We start from the raw sequence: 23,162 nt of genomic DNA, 5'->3' as shown, positions 1-23,162 counted from the left end.
ATAGAATCAGGTTCTGCAATTTTTAGACTGGTTTGTGTACATGGAATTTCTGTATAGTTGCAGGTTTAGACTGATTGCCGGTCACTGAGACAGGGTCTGTATGTGTACGTTCAGCTCCAGGACAAGCAAAGTTTAAATTGGGTGGCCATTTTGAACCTGATTTAACCTCCCCAAATGTCTTTATTTATCCTTAGCGAATAGATACAAACATTCAAAAAAGACCAAGGTGCAATTTAGTTCTGCAGTTTTCTGTAAGCAGCGTAGTTCAGTAGTGAACATAACACACATTAACCCTTCAGTGTGGGGGCAAATCCTAGACCAGGTTCCACCATTTTAAACCAGTCTCTTCACCACATTGCTGTTCTGTTATGGGTATAGGTGAGTTTCTGATCACTTATACCAGTAAAAGTGTAATGTCTATACCTGGCCAGTAAAGCTTACCTAGCATTGGTGATAATCATTCAATACAGTATCAGATGAGATGTCACAATTTCTCATTTTCTTATTGCTTTTGCAGAGGGGATTACTGAGTCTTCCTTCCTTATAATATTTAGAGGGGGGGAAAGGATGGTGGCAAACATCTCATAATAACTTGCTTCACTTTTTATGATACACAATATCTCCGAATTGCATACCTTATATACCAAAACCTGTCACTTTGCACAGTAGCTCTTTCGAGGAAAAAATACCTCTTGACCCTTTGATCAGAATATAGGGATTAACAAACAGCATGTATTCTGCAATGGAAGTAAAGTAATTAATCCAATTATAAAGTTTGAGGAGATTTTTTTCTCCTACTTCTATGCAGGGGTGTGACAACTGTTTCTGCTTTACACAGCTCTAGTTCCTCTGAGAAAGTTTATTATCTTCCTATAAATGCCTTTTTGTTTAATTATAGTTAAATATTATGAAGGAATTATTAAATAATCACAGAAAAATGGTTGAGTATAGACTTGCAAGGAAACTAATAGGAAGAGAGCTTGTCAGACAGCCAAGAATGCTGCAGATATCTGTATTGCTGTTTATAAGTTTGCCTTTACATGGAAAGATGCCTTATTTTATTGTGACCAGCTGGAAGTTGTTCCTAGTAGTAGTACTGTGGTGTTGAGTAGTAGCTCTTAGTTGTCATCTGGAGGAAGTGCAGGGGATACATGCTTATTCGCACAGTCTCATAGCTATTAGCAAAGTCTTAAAGAATGTGAGTTGCTGAAGTCCTATGTATTTACATTAGCATTTCTTTATCAAGATACAGATTGTTAATGCATCAGTAAGATACAGATTGTTAATGCATCTGTCAGACACTGTTTTCTCAGTGATGGCTTCCAATCAGATATAATATATAGACTAATATATGATCCAGCACACTGTCTAAGTTTGCTGAGAAGCAACTAGTTTATCTGAAGCTAGAAAGATTTCTGTGGTTCCTGTCTTACAGAAAGAGACTACATAAGGCACTTGTACTAACAAAGAAAAGAGCTGCAACAGTATTACCCAGTTTTATATCTCCCGCAAATGCTCTCCCTGTACTTGAACTGCTGTAAACTACAGGCATTATTCAATATATAAGCCTTCTTCAGTATAAAAAGTGCCACAGTCAACAGTGATCAGACAGTCTTCTACCTTTCACCATATGTGTTTTTAGTTAGATAACTGATTCAGTTGGCTGAATAACTGTGGTCTTCTATTAGGTTAGTGAAAAACTGAAATCACTGGGCACTCTTACATGTGCTGCAGTGGTAGAAGGGGGACAGCACTTTAATTAGAGTGGCTCTGAGAGCTGTTCTAATTAAAGCACCACCGCATCTCATATATCAGCATCCCTGCACTTAAAAATGGAAGCAGGAACACTTGAACTAAAGCTCATTCAACTACCTGTAGTTCACCTGCCACCATTTTTAAGCATGGGGATGCTGGCGCATAAGACGCAGGAGGCTACTGGAGTATGGTAATTACCGTACTCCAGCAAACTCAATTAATGGAGTCTGCTCCAACGCGTTAGAATTCCAGCATGTCAAAGCAGCCTCCCCGCCTGTGTAAAGGCACCCACTAGCATGGTACAGTTTCACGTCTTTGTTAAAATGGCTGGACTATTATAATAAATATTAATGTCAGAACTAAATAAATGAAACAGTTCTTAAACCACATTAGTATCTGCCGGACCCCTAACTCATTCTTCAGATGTAACTAAACTTTGCAGTCATGTTTGGGCTAACAGAATCGAAATCCTGTAGTAAATTTCTAGATCAGTGATTCTTGATACCTTTTCATGGGTGCCGCAAGATGCCAACAACGGCAGCACTGTTAAGTGTGCAAACATGATTCACAAGATAAACCCAGAGATTTCAAATAAGAATCCATAATGTTAAAAAAAATCTGATCAATTGTGGTCTTCCTTTATGATAAACAAATGTATTTTCCCTAATCAAAAAATAAATAAAAACTAAGAGCTGGCATTTTTGAGGGGCACCTTGAGCCTAAAAATGTTGACAATCACTGTTCTAGGTACGCTTTCCTGCATTCTCATCTTAGATTCTGTTCATAGTTTTGAACATAACTAAATAGCATCTGATTTCACTAATTCAAGAAAGCCCAGAATGACTCTTCCTACCACTGTTTCCCTCTGTTTCCCCACCATACAAACAGATATTTGCTTCTTCTTTGTCTACTTGTTGTAGCAGTGTACTTCTCCGAACCCAGACAGATTGTCCTCCCAACCCTAGCAGTCTAGTCATATTCATCTTCTACTTCCCACATCCTCCTCCAGCGATATTTCTCCTAGGAGTGAACAGACAGACGACATGAAGTACCTCTCAGGAACTTCTCCCATCAATTGTTTTAAAGTTCTGCTATGAGTTGCTAGTAGCTACTGTATCTGATTTGAAGGGATGCTGGACTACCTCCAAAGCATTTGGTTTGTAGTAGATTGTTGTAAGTTAACCATGACTTCTGCTGACTACAGTCCAATTTCTACCTCTCCATGACACGCACACAATCCCTGTCTCCGGGCTTGGTGGGGAAGTCCTTTTTGTCTCCTGGCCTCCAGTTCCTCCTCATTATCCATTAAATATTGTACAGGATGAATATGCTTTTTTTTCTTGATTGCTATTTGTGCCTCCAGTCTCAATTTTATGTACCTTGCCAGCTAGGGTATATAAAGCTGCACAGTACAGACAGTCTAAAAAGAGGAGTGTAATGCCCAACAAAGGACCTGCTGCTTCCTACAATGCAACTTTCTAATGGCTTATGCTACTCCAATACTAAAAAGCTGGGAGAGGTTATGGGACTGTTCTAAAGCTGTTTCTGTGGAAAGTAACTGGAAGAAGTGAGCAAGCAAGCAAAGTATTTGGCATCATAGAGACATAGATCATTGTGGGTACATTAAAAAAAAAAAAGAAACATCCTAAGTAAAATGCTGCTTTGCACATGGAATTTTCTTCCTGGAAAGAAAATGAGAGAAAACTACACATGAGAGGTGTTAATTACATAACTTCATGCATTACGGGTAGGCTTTATGGGTGCCTGTACAAGTGCTGGAGCAGACTTGATTAATTGAATCTGCTGGAGCATGCTAATTAGCTTGCTCCAACCAGTCTTTGAGTCTCATGTATCAGTGTCCCTGTGGTTCAAAATGGCAGCAGAGGCCCTTTAACTAAAGCTTATTTGATGAGCTTTAGATAAGCATGCCCCACCACCATTTTGAAATGTGGGGATGCTGATACACGAGGCTGTATGGGTGCTTTAAGTAGAGTGGTTCTCGTAGCCATTTTGATTAAACCATCTCATCCCCACCCTCCTCCACCCCCAGAGCATGTGTAAAAAGACCCGAAGTTACTACAACAAAGTGTTATAAGAAAGTGTACAGAAAGAATTGAAAATAGCCACAAATAATTTATATAGGGCACAGACAGAAGTGACCATTTTCACCTGATTTGGCTACAGAAAATGGCTTATAGCCATGACCAAACACAAGTGCACAGTTTCAGACCACTTAAAAATGGGAGGTTGGGTCAATTCTGACCCCTCGTTACATGCTTCAATTAAGCCAACATCTGAGGCCAGCTAAGGAACCCCTAGAACAAGCTCCTTCTTCCTTTTCCCCACTCCCATTTTTAAATATGGACAGGCTGGGAGAAAGGAAGGGCTGTTGTTACGGGAAACTGACTGCAGGTTCACAGCCAGCAGCTGGGTTCCCTTCCCTCCTGGAGCCAGCAGTGAATTTCTGTTTGTTCCAAGGGATCATTGTAACTCGGAACACATCTTGCAAAGCCACTGATTATGATTAGGGCAGGATTTAAACCCCTACTCTAGCCTCCACAGTCCCCAGCTGGGGTATGCGTAGAAGGGGGAAGCAGCCAATGCCAGGCTTTTCCCTGGTTACCACTTGATTGGTGGGAGCAGAGGACATGGCCGGACGCTGGCCCCTGGCTTGCACACTAAGGTGAAAGGAGGAAGGATAGGGGTGGTTTAAAATTCCTCTCACGCACTGGCATAGGACCCCAGTGGAGGTTTGCCTGACAGGGGCGCAGCAGCCCCTGCCAGGCTTTTCCACCCTGCTCAAGTAGCTGGGGCAGGGGCATGTCCAGATGTCAGCCCCAGGTCAGCAGCCTGAGGCAAAGGAGGCGGGGGGGAGGAAAGTTTAAAACCCCCTCCTTCCCCTCTCCCAAGGGCAGCCAGGATCTTCCTTGCAGGGGAACATAAGCCACTGCCAGGCTTCCCCCCGCTCGACGCTCAAGCCATGGGGACAGGGGTGTGGCCAGATGCCACCCCTGGGCCAGCAACTTGAGTTGAATGAGGGGAGAGGGAGGCAGGAGTTTAATCTCCCCTCCCTCCCCTCTCTTGCCAACACAAGACCCCAGCTGGGGTCTCCCTGGCAGGGGCACAGCTCAAGCGAAGAGAACAGGGGCCATGAGGCCCCAGGCCTGCTGAGGCAAAGGTGGGGTGAGGGAGTGGGGTTTAAACCAGGCAAGGGGTGGGGGAAGGCTTGGGTCCCTTGCCATTAAGACAGGGGAGGAAGGGGGTTAAATCCCTCCTTCCTCCCTTCCGGCTTAGTGTGTTGGCTGAGGTCTGGTCGTGCCCCTTGATCCCTGAATAGGGAAAAGTCTGGGAGGGGCTGCTGCAGTGCTGAGCAGGGTTTCCCACCCCTACCCCTTCTTGGGGGCAGAGGGGCAGGGCCAACCCTGCTCTGCTGGAGCAGACAGAACAGCTATCCAGGTCTGCAAAGTATCCTAGGATGCTGGGAGACTGAGAGTTTTAACTTAAAGCAGGAGGCACTGGTGGACTGACAAGGGAGGGGAGGCAGGTGGGGGCTATGGCCCCTGGGTACTGCCAGGGCAGGGCATTGGCCAGGTCATTCAGAGCCAGGCAGAGAGGCCTCAGTGCCTCCCACATTTGGTGTGGGGCCCACCAATGCACCTGGTTGGTTGTAGGTTTCCTTACTTGTTCTGGTTGGAAATTCTGACCATCACCCCTCCCTCCATGTGTGGTGTGCTGTGATGTTAATTTCCCCATGAAAGTGCCATGGGACAGGAGAGGTGGCCCTACACCCTACTCAGATCGTCCCCGGGGCAGGGATGGAAATGCAAGCATTAGCCCTTGGGCACCAGATACCCACAGTCTGCCACCAGCAGGAAAGGAACTGTGACAAAAGTTCCTTAAACCAGTTTGGCCTAAATCACCTTAGTGTAATTGTGGCACCCTCAGTTGACACTGTGAGTATCTCCCCACTCCCTGGGCCGGGCCCCAACTCCCCTGCCACAACTTGATGGAACTGTAACTGAAAGGAGAGATTCATTGGTGCTCTTGCCCCTGGCCCAGAGAGAGTAATATTCACTGGCTTGTTGTGGTTGGTCCTGGGGCTCCGCCTCCCCTACACCTCGTCCACTTGCCAACCATGAGGGCCATAGTGCTACCACACCAACTCCTGGCTCCGGCCTCTTACAGCCTCCCACTGGGTCTTGGCCTTTTCAGCCTCTGCTTGAAGTGCAGGCTTGTGGTTGCAGCCCACTCCCAGTCCTTGGCCCTGCTCTGTCCCTGTGCTGGTTCTGTATCTGTGATGTCCACCACAGACTCTGAGTCGGCTGTGCCTGGCCCAGGCCCTAGAGCTGGTGACCAACCCTAAACCCCTTCCCATGGAGCTCAGGGTCAGGAAGCCTCATTTGGTTCCCCACTACTGCCCTCGCTTGTCCCCAGCAGGGCAGCATTGTTGCAGGGGTCTGCTCTGCTGAGTTGCATCTCGGCAAGCTCTGCATCTTGCATCCTACCTTCCCCCTTGCACCCAGCTTCTGCCAAGGTTTTTAAATCTCCTGCAGCAGCAGCCACAGCTGAAGTCATCAGCTGGCCACCACCCAGCTTGATGGACAGCTGCTTGAAAAGCCAGTGCAGCGCCGGCTCGCACAGTTCCATCCCTGTCCCTGTCTGCCTCTCAGGTAAGTTTCCTATGGCACCAGGGTCCCTGGGCCTTCCTCCAGGAGCAATAGGGTCTCTCCCTGGCACTTCCAGCCCCTGAGGGTGGCCCCACCCACCACAGTAAATGTTTTGGATGGGGAATCCAGGAAAAAGATGACAAAGCTGAGATAGAAATACAAAGCGCCCAAGCGAGGGGCTAACAATCGAGGGATGGGGGAGAGGAGGGGGACACGACTAGGTTACATACCATACAATGTTAGCCAACTAAGTCCGGGGGTGGGGGGATGTGGAAGGGGGAAGGAGAGCGGGGGTCACGATGCTGAGAGGGAAAGGAGATAGATACACACATACCTGTTACAGTGGTCCGCAATGTTGGAGGAAGTGGCTCGGAGAGAGCGTCTCAGTCCATAAAGTCCGATCACGGGGGTCCTCTTCAGGTGGGGCAGGGTCGTCCGTGGCGGCAAAGTCCTCTCAACGCGAAGCGAAGGCGGGGGTGGTTCAGGCAGCAGTGTCCTCTGGGTCCGGTCCGGCAGCGGCTGGTCTGGAGGGGTCGATGTACTGGCGGTGGCCCGTGATGTGCTCCACGTAGATGTCGCGTGACCAGCGGATGGTGTCGGACACCATGAGGCAGCGCATCAGATTGGCGTAGCGGCGGGAAATGTGGCAGGCGCGGAGGACGCTCTCGTTGCTGGGGTCCCAGGCTCTGAGCGTCCCCACGATGACCGCGTCCACTGTCATGTCGTAGCCGCGGCCTCTCAGGGTGTCGGCCAGCGGGGCATACTTCTCCTGCTTGCGAACCCAGGCGTCGGTGAAGGTTTGGCGCCGGTTCTCAAAGGGGATGTTGACGTCCACCATTCAACCAGGTTTGTCTTAAACCAGTTTTGGCCATTTTGAAAGTGTTCTGTTACAGAAGTTAAGTGCACATTGGTGATACTATATTGGTACATTTATCATACAACAGTCAATTCACAGCCATAATCTCCATCTCAGAGTGTGAAGCACCCAGACTGACCTCTTGTAGCCTGCTTACCAACTATATTGTATTATGTAAACTAAAGATTGAATTAGGTGTCTGTCAAAATATCACATAAACTAGTGAGCGTTTTATACTTGCACTGAATCTGACATGAAAAAATAGCGCAATGGTGAGTTTTTGTTTTATAATTTTTCTACACACTTTTCAATAGACTGTCAGGACTTGAATGGCTGATTAGCCCATCAGCTTCCTTGTTTTTTAGTTTGTCCATTTTAGTAGATTATACAATATATTTTTAGCACAGAAATAAAAACCAGTGATGTTGTACATGGGACTTTTGTGACAGTTTCAAGGGTATAAAAGACAATAAAAAATTAGGTTTTTTTCCCAGGTTTGTTCTAGAAACAAATTCTATTAAAAATAGCAAACATTACTTTTTCTGCCTAGTATTTCTATAGTACCAGTTACTGAGGTGTCAAACCACTTGTATGAAGATATTTTGTGGCAATTTTACTAATAGCTTTTTCCTTTTAAGATACGTGTTTTGTTTTAAAGTCATCATATTCAATATAAACATACACAAGACACTGTGGATAAAGCATTAATGTGTTCTTCTGGCCACAAAATTAAATTAAACGTCACCCCTGTGATGGCAAGGATGCATATAGATAAGGGCTGAGAGAGTGAGTTTATAGCATTGGTATGTTTATCATACAACTCTCTCTCGAGAATCCTCTTCAAGCATTTATAGACGCAATCTTTTTTCAAGTTAAGAGGGCTGTGAATAAACATACTCATTATCTTTCTCTTTAATTGGCACAATTATTTGAATGAGACTAATAAGGTAAGGCATGTAATAAATATTTTTTAGGGTTTTTTTCTGTCCAATAGAGAATAGCTATTGCTAAAGCCCGGAAATAATTTTCTTGAATTAAATACAAAAATAGGACATTCAGAACCCTTTTCACATCCACCCTGACTGCCCCCCGCAAAAAAAAAAAGAAAAGAAAAGAAAAAGAAAAAATAAGCTTTGAAGTCTGTGAGCTTTTCTCCCTGAGGTCAGAAGTTTTTGATGACGTAACATAATACAAACCAAGCCTTTACTTATCAAGGTTAAAGTTGACAGAGCTTGTATGAACTTGTCAATCACATAGAAGCAGGCAAAAACAAGCCAGCTGTTGTGAGGCATGGCTTTGAAAATCCTCTGTTACAGTAAATGAGATACAGAGGTTGAGGCAGAATCAGCTCTGTAAGTCTTTGAAACTGGCTGGCGCATTTGCAAAGATGCAAAGCTCATGTATCCAGTGAATAGGGACAAACGCCTATAAATCCTGGTAAGGTTGCCCTGTATTTAGTTTTTAAGTGCTAGAATAATAAAGGGTTGCATGAGTCTTAATTATCCACTGTTACTTCTTAACTGATTTTTGCAGTATTCATTCAACACAGTGTTTCCTTTGTTCTCCAAATCTTTAAATGTAAGCTGTCTTTTCCCATTTATATTTGTACAAGCTACAGTAACAAATTAGGAGCAAGGCAGTGCACGATATGGAATCATCTGTATTTTTGTGTGTGTGTGTGTGTGTGTGTGTGTGTGTGTGTGTGTGTGTGTGTGTGTATGTTTGTTCTAGTCCCTGAGGTTTTAGGAAAAAATGATGCTAGTTAATTCCAGCTAGATGCTTTGGTTGTGCATGCGCTGTTTTTAGCAGCTTTTGTTTTCACAGTTGGCATAATGCACACTGGAATTAGAAGGCAGTGCTTTTCAAAAATGTTTGCTTTCTGGGCTGAAGTCTGCAGTGCTGTTGTTCTGACTATGACTGCAAGCCTCAGTGTTCTTCATGGTTTCATGTTGTAAAATAGATTTTATATTGTTCGTTTCCTGGCAAAACTGCTTCCTGAGCACAGGTTCAGATGAAGACCCTTTCCATAACAGCAAGCAATACAAGCTTGGAGTGTAGAAGAATTGGATGTGACTATTGGAAGCAATTGGTGAGTGAAGAGTGTGGTCTGAGTGAAAAAATGATATTAAAAAGTAGAGGGTGTGCATGTGTGCATGCTAATTGATTAAATAAGCTATTTGCGAATTCTTTAGAGATTAACTAGGGGAGAGAGACAGTCATTTCAGGGCTAGCTTGAGAAGCCCAGGTGAAGCTTGTTATTTCTAACAAAGTATTGTTGCCTTTTTTCCATCTAATCTGTTTTGTTATTGAATTCAGTCCAGCTGCTGGTATTTAGAGAATGGATACATTCTAGTCCACGGTCTTGGTTTTTCTCCTAATTCTAGATTTTTTTTTTTTAATCTGTCTATATTTATCCTTTCAAGACTACCTCCTGAAAAGGCAATATTCAGAGTGAATTTTGATTCAGCCTTTTTCAGTGAGTGAGATTTCCTTGCTGGCAGTGTTTGGTAATATTGCCTTTTGTCCCTGCAGTGGTTGCCATTTATAGAACATGTTGGTTCTTTTTTACATTAAGTTATTGTTGATTAAATTCTATGCACAAGTATAGTGCCTATCAACTGACCAACTCCAGTGGGCACCAGTCTTTTTAAATCTTTGCATGCAGCCTGCTACATGCAAAGAAAGATGTGAAATGGAAAAAGCAAGTAAGAGATCAGCCATAAATTTATTCTGTCGTTGATTTAATGTGCACACAATGGCAGGAAGGAGGAGGGATTTTTCTCCCAAATGAAGGAAAAAAGAATAAGGGCTCTTCCCACTCCCACAGTTTTGCAAAAATATAATTACAATTTGAATCAATTTTCTTCAGAAATTATGGTTTGTTTTATAGATGGCTGTGATTAACTGGTCCATATGTTGTCTCCCAACATATGTTTAATTATTAATTGCAGAATGAAATTGGAAATAAATCAAAGATCTTTGTTATTTATTCTTTTGCAGAGCTAAGTACCATTTGTAAAACAAAAATGTACAAGGTCAGAAGCAATTTTTGGTCATGGGGTATCTAGATGGAACACGAGTAAAATACTCTAATAAAATAGACTGACCAAAAATATCCATTACTACCGACCATTTTGTCATTATGATGGTGTTACGTGATTCTACAGGGTTATTTAGCTAGAATGACAGTTTTCTTCCGCATTAAATGCAGGGTGGCTGTTGGATGCATTGTGATTGCACAGATAACATCCTCTGTTTTTGCCTGTTTAATGGTACAATAGCTAGTGGGCATTTTGAATGGCTGTAGAAAACAAGGTATTTAATATGCTGGTATGTGGGTCAAAATGTAACAGCCACGTGCTCTGGGATGTTTCTGAGAGTATCTTGATGCTTTTGTCCCTATTGTCTGTGGCTATATAATATTAAACATAGTGGGTGTTCTTCTTTAAAAGAATAGTGCCTGTTGTGCTCTTCCTTTTTAAGAACTGGTTTTCTTGAGACTTAAATTTGTTTTTAAGATCATTTGATTTCAGTAGCTTGCCTGGGACACTTACTTGCCACTCATGACTTGAGACCCACATTACAAAAACTATGGCCAGCCCTGCTCCCGCTCCAGTGATTTAATGTGCTATGTATACTGAGACATTTCTCCTTGAATAAACCTCATGAGGCAGTCATGATGGTTAAATAAATTTTTTTCGTAATTTTTTTTCCATACATGACTTGGGCTTTCTCACAGGTTTTTTAACCATATATTTGGGCTTGCATCATGTTTAGGATTTGAAACTTTCCAAGTACCCCAGACAAAGCTAAATAATTATGCAAATTACATATATAATTTTATTGAAGTGTTTTATTGCATGTGTGCTACATTCATTCATACAAAACCATATTAAAAGAACAGTGTGTTTTCAAAGTCAATTGCTGAGAGGTTAGGAATGCCAAAATTTAAGGTTGTTTGTACATGTGCATTATGATAGTCTTTAATTACATGATGTCATACTTTATTTACGCAGAACCCTTGACTTCGCTAGTGCATAGGATGGATGGGAGTCTAGGGGTAAATTTAGGTTATGCTACAGAAGAAGCTGTGGTCTATGGAATCACTGTTTCATTTCCTGCAGAAGCTGGAAGGTGTGTAATGAATTAGGCAGGGAACTGTAGAAAAGAAAGGACAGTGTTATGGTTATAGCAGTTGAATGGTGGCCTGCAGGACTGGTTTCTACCTGTCCAGCTGACAGTTCTGAAGTGATGCTAGAAGGGTCACTTATACTCTACTTTTCATAGATGGCCACTGAATGAAGGCTTACTTTCTGTGTCCAGCTTGAAATATCCAGTGTGATTTGAAAGTGTGTTGAGCATTTGCTTAAAGGCCAGTGGGAGACATGAATAAAAAGATGATAGCAAATGTTAAGTTCTCTGAAAAATCAAGCCATAGGCATCTCAGAGGAAGCACCAAAGTTAGTATACTTTTTTGATGATGACATAGTACTATCCCTCAGGCACCTAATGGCTTCCCCAGGATCGGTTGCATTGTCATGGGATTATCTGTCATAATAATAGAAAAAATAGGATGTGTCTACACAAGATGCTACTGCGCATTTAGTATTTACTAATACAAGTACTAAATAAATAAATGTTCAGTAACTGGAGTTACTGTGCAGTATCACTGGCAAATATCTTTTAAGTGACACTACTGTGCAGTAGGCTAACAATACTGCACAGTAGTGTATTAGCACTCTCTGTGCTGTGATGTACTACTGCCCAGTATTTGTTGACTACCACAGTCAACATCTTATCTAGGCACTCCCAGAGAGTCCAGTCCTCTTCCCTCCAGCTTTACTGAACCTGAATAGAGTAAATATAACTCTAACTATGCAGGCTATTGAACAGCAAAGTGCTATTTTATATATTGTTGTCTGCCCACACCCATTCTTTCAGTGTGAGAGGTAACATAATTAATGATTACTTTCTAATACAGTGTACAGTAAAAGCTGTGTTAACCAGCATAAGTGGGGAACGTGGTGTGCTGGTTATATAAAAATACCAGTTATGTGAGGCAGGGGTTTTCAGCCAGATGTGAGGAGGGAAGAGTTGGCAGTGGCTGGATGTGGAGAGGCAGCAGCACAGGGTGGTGGGTGGCAGCAACAGCCACATGCAAGCTCCCCCCGCCGTGTATGGCCAGTCAGCCAGAAATTCCAGTTAATAGAACTGCCAGTTACCAAAATGCCACTTAACGTAGATTTTACTGCACTTGCATTTGTTATACCTGATGCTCAAGAGATTTTGAAAACTTCTGCACCGTATGAAGTGCTGTTGGGCTTTTTGTCTTGTTTATGTCATAAGAGTTATTGAAAATGGGAAAATACTGCTAGGCGCTAAATTAGAGACTATTGGATCCTGGGAAAAAGGCTCTTAGAAAACAGACAGGGAAACAGTTTACATAGCAAATTGTAATAGTTCCAAAAGGCTCTGAACATTGATTAGGTCAGTACACACAGAAAAGTGTATTTAGCTTAACACAGGTGGACAGCTGACTCTGTAGGGGACTGTTGTTTCAGGATTTACCAGTATCTTAGGTTCTGGGGGAAAACAAAAACACTATTTGTGTACTCTTATTGCTAAAACTAAGACACTGAGGGTCAAATTCAAAGTCTTGTAATAACTTACATGAGACTGTCCAGCCCCCTGCCCTGAGCAGGAAAGAGCACTGGGGATCAGATGAGCCCAGCCAGGTGCTTGTCCAGTCTTCTCTTAAAGACCTCCAGGGTAGGGGAGAGCGCCACCTCCCTGGGAAACCCATTCCGATTTGGGTGACCCTTACCATGATCAAGTTCTTCCTGAGGTACAATCTAAATCTACTCTCTGTCAGTTTGTGGCCATTGTTTCTAGTTGCCCCAACGGGCACCCTGGTAAACAAAGTATCTCCTATTCCTTGCTGACTGTCCCCCTCCCCACCCATGAATTTATAGACAGCCACAAGATCACCTCTCAGCCTTCTCTTGCAGAGGCTGAAGAGATCCAGGTCCCTCAGTCTTTCCATGTAGGGCCTTACCTGCAGGCTCCTAACCTTCTGAGCAGCCCTCCTTTGGACCTTTTCAAGGTTATCCACATCCTTCTTGAAGTGTGGTACCCAAAACTGGATGCAGTATTCCAGCTGCAGCCTTACCAGTACCGCATCAGGGGAAGTATCACCTCCTTAGACCTGTTTGTGATGCACCTCCTAATGCATGATAACATGTGATTAACTTTACTTATCACTTCATCACATTGACAACTCGTGTTCATCTCGGAGTCTACTATGACACCGAGATCCCTTTCTGCCGCTGTGCTACTTAGAAGGTCATCTCATGATCTGTATGTGTGTTGGCAATTCTTTCTCCCTAAGTGCAGCACATTTCACTTATCTTTGTTAAACTGCATCCTGTTCTGTTCTGCCCACTTTTCCAACCCTTCCAAATCTGCCTGAATCCATTCCCTGTTCACCTGTGTGTTTACTTTGCCCCATAATTTGGTGTTGTTCACAAATTTGGACAAAGTGTTTTCCATGCCCTTATCCAAGTCGTTGATGAAGATATTGAATAGCACTGGTCCAAGGACCGAACCTTCAGGGACCCCACTGTCCACATCTTTCCAGGTCGATACCGACCTGTCCACCACCACTTTCTGGGTGTATCCCATGAGCCAATTCACCACCTACTGACTTTGTAATCATCTATGTCACATCTTTGTTTATTTATAAGAATGAGATGAGACACCGTATTGAAGGCTCTTTAAAATCCAAGTAAATGACATCTACCTCGACTCCTGCATCTAAACATTTTGTGACCTGGTCATAAAAAGAAACAAAGTTAGTCAGGCAGAATCTTCCTGCTGTTAAACCATGCTGGTTGCCCTTCAGCATTGTATTTCCTGCTGGACTCCCACAAATGTGTTCCTTAATAATTTTTTTCAAAGGTTTTCCCAAGGATAGAGGTGAGACTAACCAGCCTGTAGTTACCCAGATCCTTCTTCCTTCCTTTCTTGAAAATAGGGACCACACTGATCCTTTTCCAGTCATCTGGGACTGTCCTGAGCACCACGAATGCTCAAACAGTCAAACTAGTGGTTCTGCTATGACAGTGGCCAATTACTTCAGCACCCTTGGATGAAGATCATCTGGGCCTGCTGACTTAAACACAACCAGCCCTCCAAGTGTCCCTTCGCTAGGTCAGTGCAAAACGTTGGTGGGCTCGTGTCCCTCTTGTGCCTGTCTATAATCCAACTGGGAGATGTCTCTATATCCGTGTTCAGGAATACGGATGCGAAAAACGCATTGAACAGCTCAGCTTTGTTGCTCCTATCTGTCACCAATTGCCCTAGTCTGTCCTGTAGGCGTCTTGTGTTGTTGTGCACCTTCTTTTTGCTCCCCATATACCTGAAAAAGTACTTGTTGTTGTCTTTAATTTTTGATGCTAGCAATGCTAGTTCCATTGCTGCTTTGGCCTTTCTAACTGACTCCCTGCAAGTGCAAGCCAAGTAGGTATACTTCTCCTTGGTGGCTACCCTTGTGTTCCACAGTCTGTATGCCTCTTTTTTTGCCCCTAGACTTTCTGGATTTCCCTGTTCAGCCAAGAGGGTTTTTGGCCCCTTTGTCCTCCTTTATATGCGATGGGATTGTTCTCTTCTGTGTCCGAGGGATCATTCCCTTGAGGAATGACCACCTTTCCTGGACTTCCATCTCATCAATGCCCCTGTCCTTCAGTGTCTCTCTTACTAATCTCCTGAGCTCATTGAAGTTGGTCTTTCTGAAGTCTAGTACTTCTGCCCTGCTGGTTATCTTTCCCACCTTTCCCCAGATAGTGAATTCTAACAACAGGTGGTCACTATCCCCTAGGTTACCCTGTATCTGCAGATCTCCCAACAGGTCATCCCCGACAGCTACCACTAAGTCCAGTAAGGCATTTCCCCTAGTAGGCCCCTATCCTTCCTGCATTAGGTGAAGGTCCTGTATGCAGGTTAAGAACCTACATGAATGATCAGATCTAGCTGATTGCTCCTCCCAGCAAATGTCAGGGTGAGTTAGGTCACCCATGTCCATTGAGTGTACTGCCTCTGAGAGCTGCCTTGAGAATTCCAGATCTAGCTCTTCATCTACATGGTGTAGCAGTCTATAATAAACCCTCACTACCAAGTACCTTTCACCCCGACCCCCTTGTATTCTGACCCACAGAACCTCAATTTGCCCCTCTTCTGATCCCATCTTGATTATGGAAAACATTCATTTCTCCATAACATAGACAGCAATGCCCCCCTCACCCTTTTTTCCCACTCTATCTCATCAGTACAGCCTGTAGCCCTCAATGCCTACTGTCCAATCGTGGGTATGGTGTGCTTTACTGTATGCTAGCTGTCTGTTAATGTTTAACAGAGGAACATCTGCTTGGTATGGAAGAACAAAAGCAGTAAGGGGATGAATAAAAAGGTGAACTTGTAGCAGAATGAATTTATTGCATTCTCTGATCTTTCTCTGAAAAACCCTACTGCTAAATCAAGCCAGATAGACATGCTTAAGGCCGATCATAAGTCCTAACCTTGGGATCTGTGTCATTTAGGGCGTGAATTAAATTAGTCAAATGATGTGCTCTAAGTTTTGTTAGGGGGTTTAAACCGGTTGTGTAAGAAACCTTTGTGTAATGCAAGATACTGTATATGGAAAGTGCTGCAAGCGCCCTCATTTTAGAGGTCTCTCCCAACCCATATTTTAAAAGCTTTGTTTGGTCACAGTGCAAATACAGGACACAAGCTAACTTTAGAATAATGTTTAAGTATCCTACATTAGGGCAGATCTGTTTTCTGTGTGACCTCCTCCTTTCTAGACCACCAGTAATTTCATTTTGGTCCATTTCATTTATCAACATTCAAAAACCCTATTCCTCTCCCATCTCTGATTCTGACCACATCGCTGCACTATGAGTTGCCTTCCCAACACCTTCTCATTTAACTTTGTTTCATATCCTCACCTTTTGTTCCTTTGCTGCTTCTTCTCAACCTATCCTCCTAAACTTTCATTTTATATTCCCCAGTCGCTCAGAGATTAATGTGTTCAGAATAATTAGAGATTAGGGAATTACCTGCTACATCTTGAACTCAAAGAACATTTATACATGTGTTCTGGGAGGTGGGGGGCTTCAATTAGAGTAGCTGTGAAAGCTGCTCTAATTAAAGCGCCTGGAGTGACCCATATATCAGCATCCCTGAACTTCAAAATGATGGCGAAGTGCTTTATAGGTTGTCGAACAAGCTTTAAAGCGCTCCCACTGCTATTTTGAAGTACAGGGATGCTGAAAGATGAGATGTGGGAGGCTGCTGGAGCCAAACTAATTTATCACGTTCCAACAGACTTAATTAATTGAGTCTGCTCTGACATGCTGTAATTACTCCCTGTTCATGTATAAGCACCCCAAAAGACTACCCACTTTTTTCCCCTCTTTTAAAATATTAATTTACTAACAAGTCCATGGGTGATGATACCACCAAAGAAGAGCATTTGGGAGGAAAAACTCCATATCTGCACTGCTTGGAATTTGGATCCTCCACTGTATCTAAATTATATTGTCTCTCTTATGTACATCAAATGCCCTCAAAATCTTATATGTAAATGAGAAAATTTGGGAAGTTATAAAGCAGGTCTGTTCTTAACAATTGTGTTCTGAACAGTTGTGTTCTTAATGTTTCAGTCCTTAGAGCTAGAAATATAACCAATGTTTTTCTTGATATAGTTCTATATATATTCCCAACCAGTTACAAAAATACCATGAACTTGAATCTGGTCTTCTACAAAGGCAAAGTTCCTATTGCTTTAACCATAGGATAAAGCCCTATACTGTTCACGTTCTGCACTTTTTGGATGTAGAATGTATTTCATTCAATCAGCAATTGTAAATCTAGCCAGAAGCAGAACTTCATTGTGTATTTCTTTTTTTTTTTTTGTATTGTAGTAGCACCTTCAGATAATATTTGGGACTCCATTGTATTAAATACTATGCAAACACAATCAAAAGATGATTCCAGCAAATAAAAAAAAAAGCTTACAGTCTGAAAGTCAGTGTCTAGACTAGGGCTTTGTCTACAAGGGAAAGATTTTTCCAGCTAACCTAAGCTGTGATTTCCAAATTGCTGTAGTCATTCACTTCCGTGGATATTCTTATCCACATATAACTGTCTTTTTAATTTAGCTTATGTTGATGAAGCATTAGTTTAAGTTAAATTGAAAAAAGCAATTCAAAAGAGAATAAGTGCATCTATGGGCTGGATAGGGTTTGCATTCATACCTATATAACTGTTCCTATGTATCTGCCCATGTAGATGCAACATAGGATAAAAGATATATTAGTTAACATATTTTAACTTCAGCTGTATTTAGACTGTTTTAGTGTGGTGTTAGACCAAGTAACCTAACTTGATCTAATAAATCTCTTTAACACTCCAGTTTAGATCATGCTAAACTATTTTAATTGCTCTTGCTTGTTGAGCTAGGTAATTTGATAGAACAGCATACCTTTAAACTGAGGGCTAGACAATTCCATGGTATTTTAAGGAGAAAAACAGATTTTCTCAATTTAAGGAGAAAAATGTGGGGTAGAGTGGGTTTCCCCTTCCAGACTGGCAGAGTTTCAACTTGCAAGGGGCTGATGGGAGTGAGAGAAGGGTGATCAAGTAGGCGACGCCATGTGCATGTGTGCATGTATACGTGTACATGACTGCCAGGCAGACTAGAGAGCAGCTTCCTACAGGTAAGTCAGTGTGTAGGGGGAGGAGATTGAGGTCTCCATAGTAAGAGCGGGGGAAAGTTGGGCAGGGCTAGGGCTACTGCCCAGCTGGGGTGTTGCATGGGGCTTAAGGCCAGAATGAGCAGCTGCCAGGCCCGGATGGCAAGTGGGATGGGGCTGGGGGAGGCTTGTCTGGGGCTGGCTCCCCACAGCCGCATGATCTCCCAGGGGGGAGGCATTGGGGGCATATGCCCCCAGATTTGTGCATGGGGGCACTGCAGGTTTCCCGCCCAGCTGACCTCCCCCCTGGGCCTCCACAGCCCAGTGGGCAGGACCCAGCATGGCAGGGCAGAACAGAGCAGGGAAGCTTGCTGCCACCTCTGAGAGATCTGCGTCATCATGGCAAGGCGCCCCCTGCCCGCCTGGCAGCAGTGGGAGTGGTGGCCCAGTGTTGGCACATGGCAGTGTAGAGCTCCCCGTAGTGGCAACAAGCTTTCCTGTCCAGCCCCACTCTGCCCTGCCACACTGGGTCCCATCTGCTGGAATGCGGACGCGCCAGTGGGAGAGCAGCAGGGCGAGGAGCCCCCAGCCTGCACCCTCCCCCCACAGGCTCCACTCTGGCCATTCCACCCATGATAGAGGGGGAGCTGAGCTCTGCTCCACCACAGCAGGCATGGGGGGCAGGACGCTGCAAACCCTGGTCCCATAACCCTGGCAGCTGGGGGTCCCCTCTGGCAGCACTGGGATGACAGGAGGTTGTGGGTGGGGAGTGAGGGGCACCAGCATGGCAGTGGGGGGGAGGCTGTGAGCCAGTACTGAGAGACAGTGGCATGGGCAGAGCACTGGAATATCAGGGCTGTTTGGTGATACACAGCAGTAGGGGTGGACAGCTGCAGCTGGACCTGTGTCCTGGTGAGCAAAGGGAGCAGGGTGAAATTCTTGGGATTTTATTTATGCCAAACCAGTCAAAATGTATGATGACTGCATAGACTTTATTGTCATCGACCAGTAAAGCAGAGGTCTTAAACTTACACTATGTAAAAAATTCTAAAATGCCGCATCTCTCTCGCTGCATCACAGGGCAGCTGTAGGATATTTATTTTTGTCTAGTCTTGTGTTTGCATTTATGGAAGATGAATTTTTCAGGAGCAGTTAAAACATTTCTTTCACAAGTTTCTGAAATGAACCTTTTCAAACTGTGTTGTGTGTGTATGTGTGTGTGTGTATGTCATTCTTCAAAGCAATTAAAGTTAGAATGAACTGGTTCTTAGTGGACTTCTTGTTTCTTATACTAATATAACACTTTGCAGGTTCTTCCCCCTGGGTTCTTCTGGTGCTTGAAGCTTTCTTTCTTTTCTTCCTCCTTTCTGAACAGTAAGACCAAATCGTTTCAGGGTAACATGATTAGCATGCTCTGCATGAGAACCCACCTACCTTGAATGTAAATTATACCTACTGCTAAATGTAACCATGTTTCCCCAAAACCATTTATCTGCCACTGTAAATGTTTGTTAATTTTTTCTTTTCTTTTCTTTTCTTTTTATAGAAACAGTGTATAAAAGTGCATGGGCTATCCCACCCTTTGCAAATAATGCATCCTTAAAGTAATCTATGCCATGACATGTATTTAACTATTTGCTTTTTTGTTACTGTAGAGGTTGACAGTATTATCAAAAGATTTTGTTGTGGCCCAAACCATGAGAAAGTCAAGAGATCATAAAAAACAAATATTTTTTGGACGTATAAACATATCAGATTAATGGCACACACTCTCCTGTTAGCTTCCCCTTCTGGACCCACTTCTGATTCGCATCTCAAGTTCAATATATGTTTTGAAGAGTGGGTGCAGCAGTGCATGTTATTTGCATCTTTGCATCCTTTTACGCCTGGGCCTTGATTTTCTGTGTACCTGAACAGTACCAGAATGTTGAAATTCATTGGATTTGATCAACTTGATACCCTTTCTAGTAAAATGGGCTTTTGCATTTTTAATACTTAGAGAATCCAGAAGAGAGAAACACTTCTCAAAGGATTGAGAGAGATTTACCGTTATAAGTAACAATGACTGTTTCACGAGTATCTTGAAATATTTTTATTACTAGTGTGGATTAATTTTCATATAAAAATCAATTTCAAGTGTAGAAATTTAGCACTTGTAAAAACATAACACGGTCCAATTTTTCAAAAGGATTTTCTTTAAATGCTAAAGTTACTACAGACATATAGGTAAAAAAAAAATCTCAAGATATGGATAAATGTATATTTATGGACTTTAAATCCATCAGCTCTTAAGCTATAATTCTTGCATCTGCATGGTCCTGTAGCAATGCAAGTGAGCTAAATCAGCATAAGTTTGACCCTGAATGAAGCAGAATTAAAGTTGGAGTGGATTTGCTATACTTGTCTCACTACAGAGTCATGTAAATGTGACAGTTGCATCATATTAGCTTATATTGCTGTCCTTGGATATCGATACAATTGTTACACCTGTGTAACAAAAATCATTTGTAAGTCATGCAGATAGTAAAATGATAGGTCTGTGCAAAGCTTCAGTTGCTGATTTGATTCAGTGAAGATTTGGCCTGATTCGGTGGCTGAATATCTGAATCGAATCAGTAAATCCTTTAAACTCTCTGAATCAATTTGGACAGATTCAATGATTTGCCCATAGACACAGCTTTAAATGTTTTTTCTACGTACCTCAAGATACCAGGCGGCTCGTGAATGCTGAGATGCTGGGGTGGATGGGGCATCCCATGGAAGCACAGTGGGGTCCCCAGCGCGCTTGGCAGCAGACCCAGAAGTGGACCAGAAGCACTTCCAGTCCACTTCCACATCTGCCGGGGGACTGCAGAGGACCCTTCCCTCCTGGCTTGGGGACTGGTGCCTCCTGGGTCTGTGGGGGCACTGAGGGTCTCCCTTTAGCCAATTGCTGAGCCTGGGATGTGGGGATGGTCCCCCATGTGTTCAGCAGCGGACTCAGAAGTGGACTGGAATAGCTTCTGGTCCACTTCCAGGTCCACCGCCGAGCATACACCGATGCTCCACCATCACAGCGTTCATGAGTTCTTGGTACTTTGAGGTATGTAGAAAAAACACTTAAAGCTGTGTCTATGGCCGAATTGCTGATTCTCTGAATCAGCATCAAATCTTCAGCTTTGGATTCAGCAGAATCGAATTGGGACAGTGATCCAAATCAACAAATCAAATCACTGTCCCTGATTTGGGCCAAATCTGAATTGAATATGGCCCATTTTGCACACCTCTGTAAAATGACATCCATCCAAACCTCATCAGCTTTTTGTACATTATTTTAAAATATTACTACATTATTTAATTTTAAAGTATTAACCTTTAACTGCACAAATGAATAGTTGTACGAGCATAATTGCCACCATATTTTGTTGTGCAAGAAATTTTTGTTTATTTTTTGTATTTGTAAAGGACTTTCCTGGACTGTTACTAATTACTTTGCTAGCTTTTCCCCAATTATAGATCTTCTGTCTAAGTAGTTGTATACTTTAAAGATGCATTCAAAATTGGTACAGTAGCCCTAAAACTAGTGTATGTTGCCACAGCTTTGAGTAATTTGATGTTCATCTGGGAGGGAGTTACTTTCAATGTTCTTTTAATGTATTTTTTATACTGGTAGGAGTTTCTAGGTAAGACATTTATCTAAGTAGGATAAAATAAAAATATGGACTGTGCCCAATTAGTGATAAACACCATAAATCACCTTAATAACTGAAATTTGATATAAAAGCTGTTGACTTCAGTAAAGTTGCACTGATTTGCAGTAACTGATGAGGTGATCTATAGTTTTCTTCTCAAAACCTGACAGGGATTGTTAGTTCAGGACTAAAAATTATGGTATATAAAAAAAGACTGTCAAAATGGTCATTCACACAAAAAGATTTGTATATGATAGAAAAATAAATGTCAATATTATCTGGCATTTTGTGTTTGAACTTAGGATAACCAGCCTTAAAAGAAGGAAACATGGTACATTCAGAAACAAAATTATAGTACTACACCTATTAACAATGGCAGTATTAGGTAAATGATTCATTGTTTTATCTACCTACTATGACCTTCCTGTTAAAACTGTGTCTTAGGCAATTGAGCAAGATGAGTAATGGCACCCATGTAGAAATAATTATGATTTGTCACAGCGATCAAATCTTTATGACACACCTTTTGTTACAGTACTATTTCCTTTACAATGTACTTGATGCAAAGGATTAAATCAGGGTACCAGCCAGAAGAAAGTAGATTTGAACCTCAAAGAAATCAAAAGAAGGTTTAGTAACAGTTGGAATTTAAATGATGTGTTGTAGGTTTTCTAGGTGCCTTTTTTTTAAATAAGATGCTTTGGCTGAAGGATGAAGTGAGCACACTAACATTTTGAAGTTAAAATAGAATTAAACACAATTTTTAGTTGCTTTTCAAAGTAATTAAAAATGAATACACACTATTTTAATAATGCTTGTGGAATAATACCTGCAGTAGGTAAAGAAAGTTTTCTACCGTCAAATCTTGTTCAGATCAATCTTTGCATAAAGTCAGGTCAAAAAGATAATAAAAGATAATCTATAACAGAAATTTAGGGCCATATTCTGAGATATATTAGCATCCCATTCTTCCCCCTAATATCAATAGGAGCTGTAGATACTTAGTATTCCTCCAGAGTAAGAAACACAAACAAGATTTGTGTTGTTGAGTGTAGGTTGTCTTTTATTGTACGTAGATGTGAATCTACTATTCTATTTCTTTGTCCTGTAGGATCCAATCCTTGTTGTTCTCATGTTCAATGGGAATTTCCCATTCTCTTCAATGGAATGAGATTGAGCCTGTAAAATGTAACATGCTGTTTGATGTTATATTTCATGTTGTTTTGTTTAAATTATTAAAACACCCATTTTTAAAAGACAGTTTGTGATTTAGACTTGCCCAGCCATATTTCAAAATACAGATAATAAAACTGCCAGTTGCACAAGTGAAATAATAGTACTCTGAAGCCTTTTACTTTCTTGTTACAGCTTCTTTTCTAAGCTTACAGTGTCTCTCCAGCCTCCTCTAAGCACAGAGCAAACCTGCCTTCTTTCAGGCTCTCTGAGGTACTTTTACATGCTT

The 23,162-nt window shown here is 42.4% G+C and overlaps 1 protein-coding gene across 5 annotated transcripts in view; it reads left to right on the top strand.

Moving 5' to 3' along the window:
* SHROOM2 (shroom family member 2) overlaps nt 1–23,162 on the top strand; it is a 228,770-nt gene that overhangs the window by 180,069 nt on the left and 25,539 nt on the right. For 3 of the 5 annotated variants that reach the window (XM_090063968.1, XM_090063978.1, XM_090063957.1), the window contains exon 6: nt 23,069–23,146. The exons of the other annotated variants lie outside the window; for them this stretch is intronic. In XM_090063968.1, coding sequence (XP_089920094.1) covers nt 23,069–23,146 — 78 coding nt within the window. The remainder of the gene's footprint in view (nt 1–23,068; nt 23,147–23,162) is intronic. 5 annotated transcript variants of the gene reach the window in all.

This window comes from Crocodylus siamensis, chromosome 1 (genome assembly GCF_052110815.1).
Source record: "Crocodylus siamensis isolate JL-2025a chromosome 1, ASM5211081v1, whole genome shotgun sequence".
Classification (NCBI taxonomy): domain Eukaryota; kingdom Metazoa; phylum Chordata; order Crocodylia; family Crocodylidae; genus Crocodylus; species Crocodylus siamensis.
This window is presented reverse-complemented; position numbering and strand designations above follow the sequence as displayed.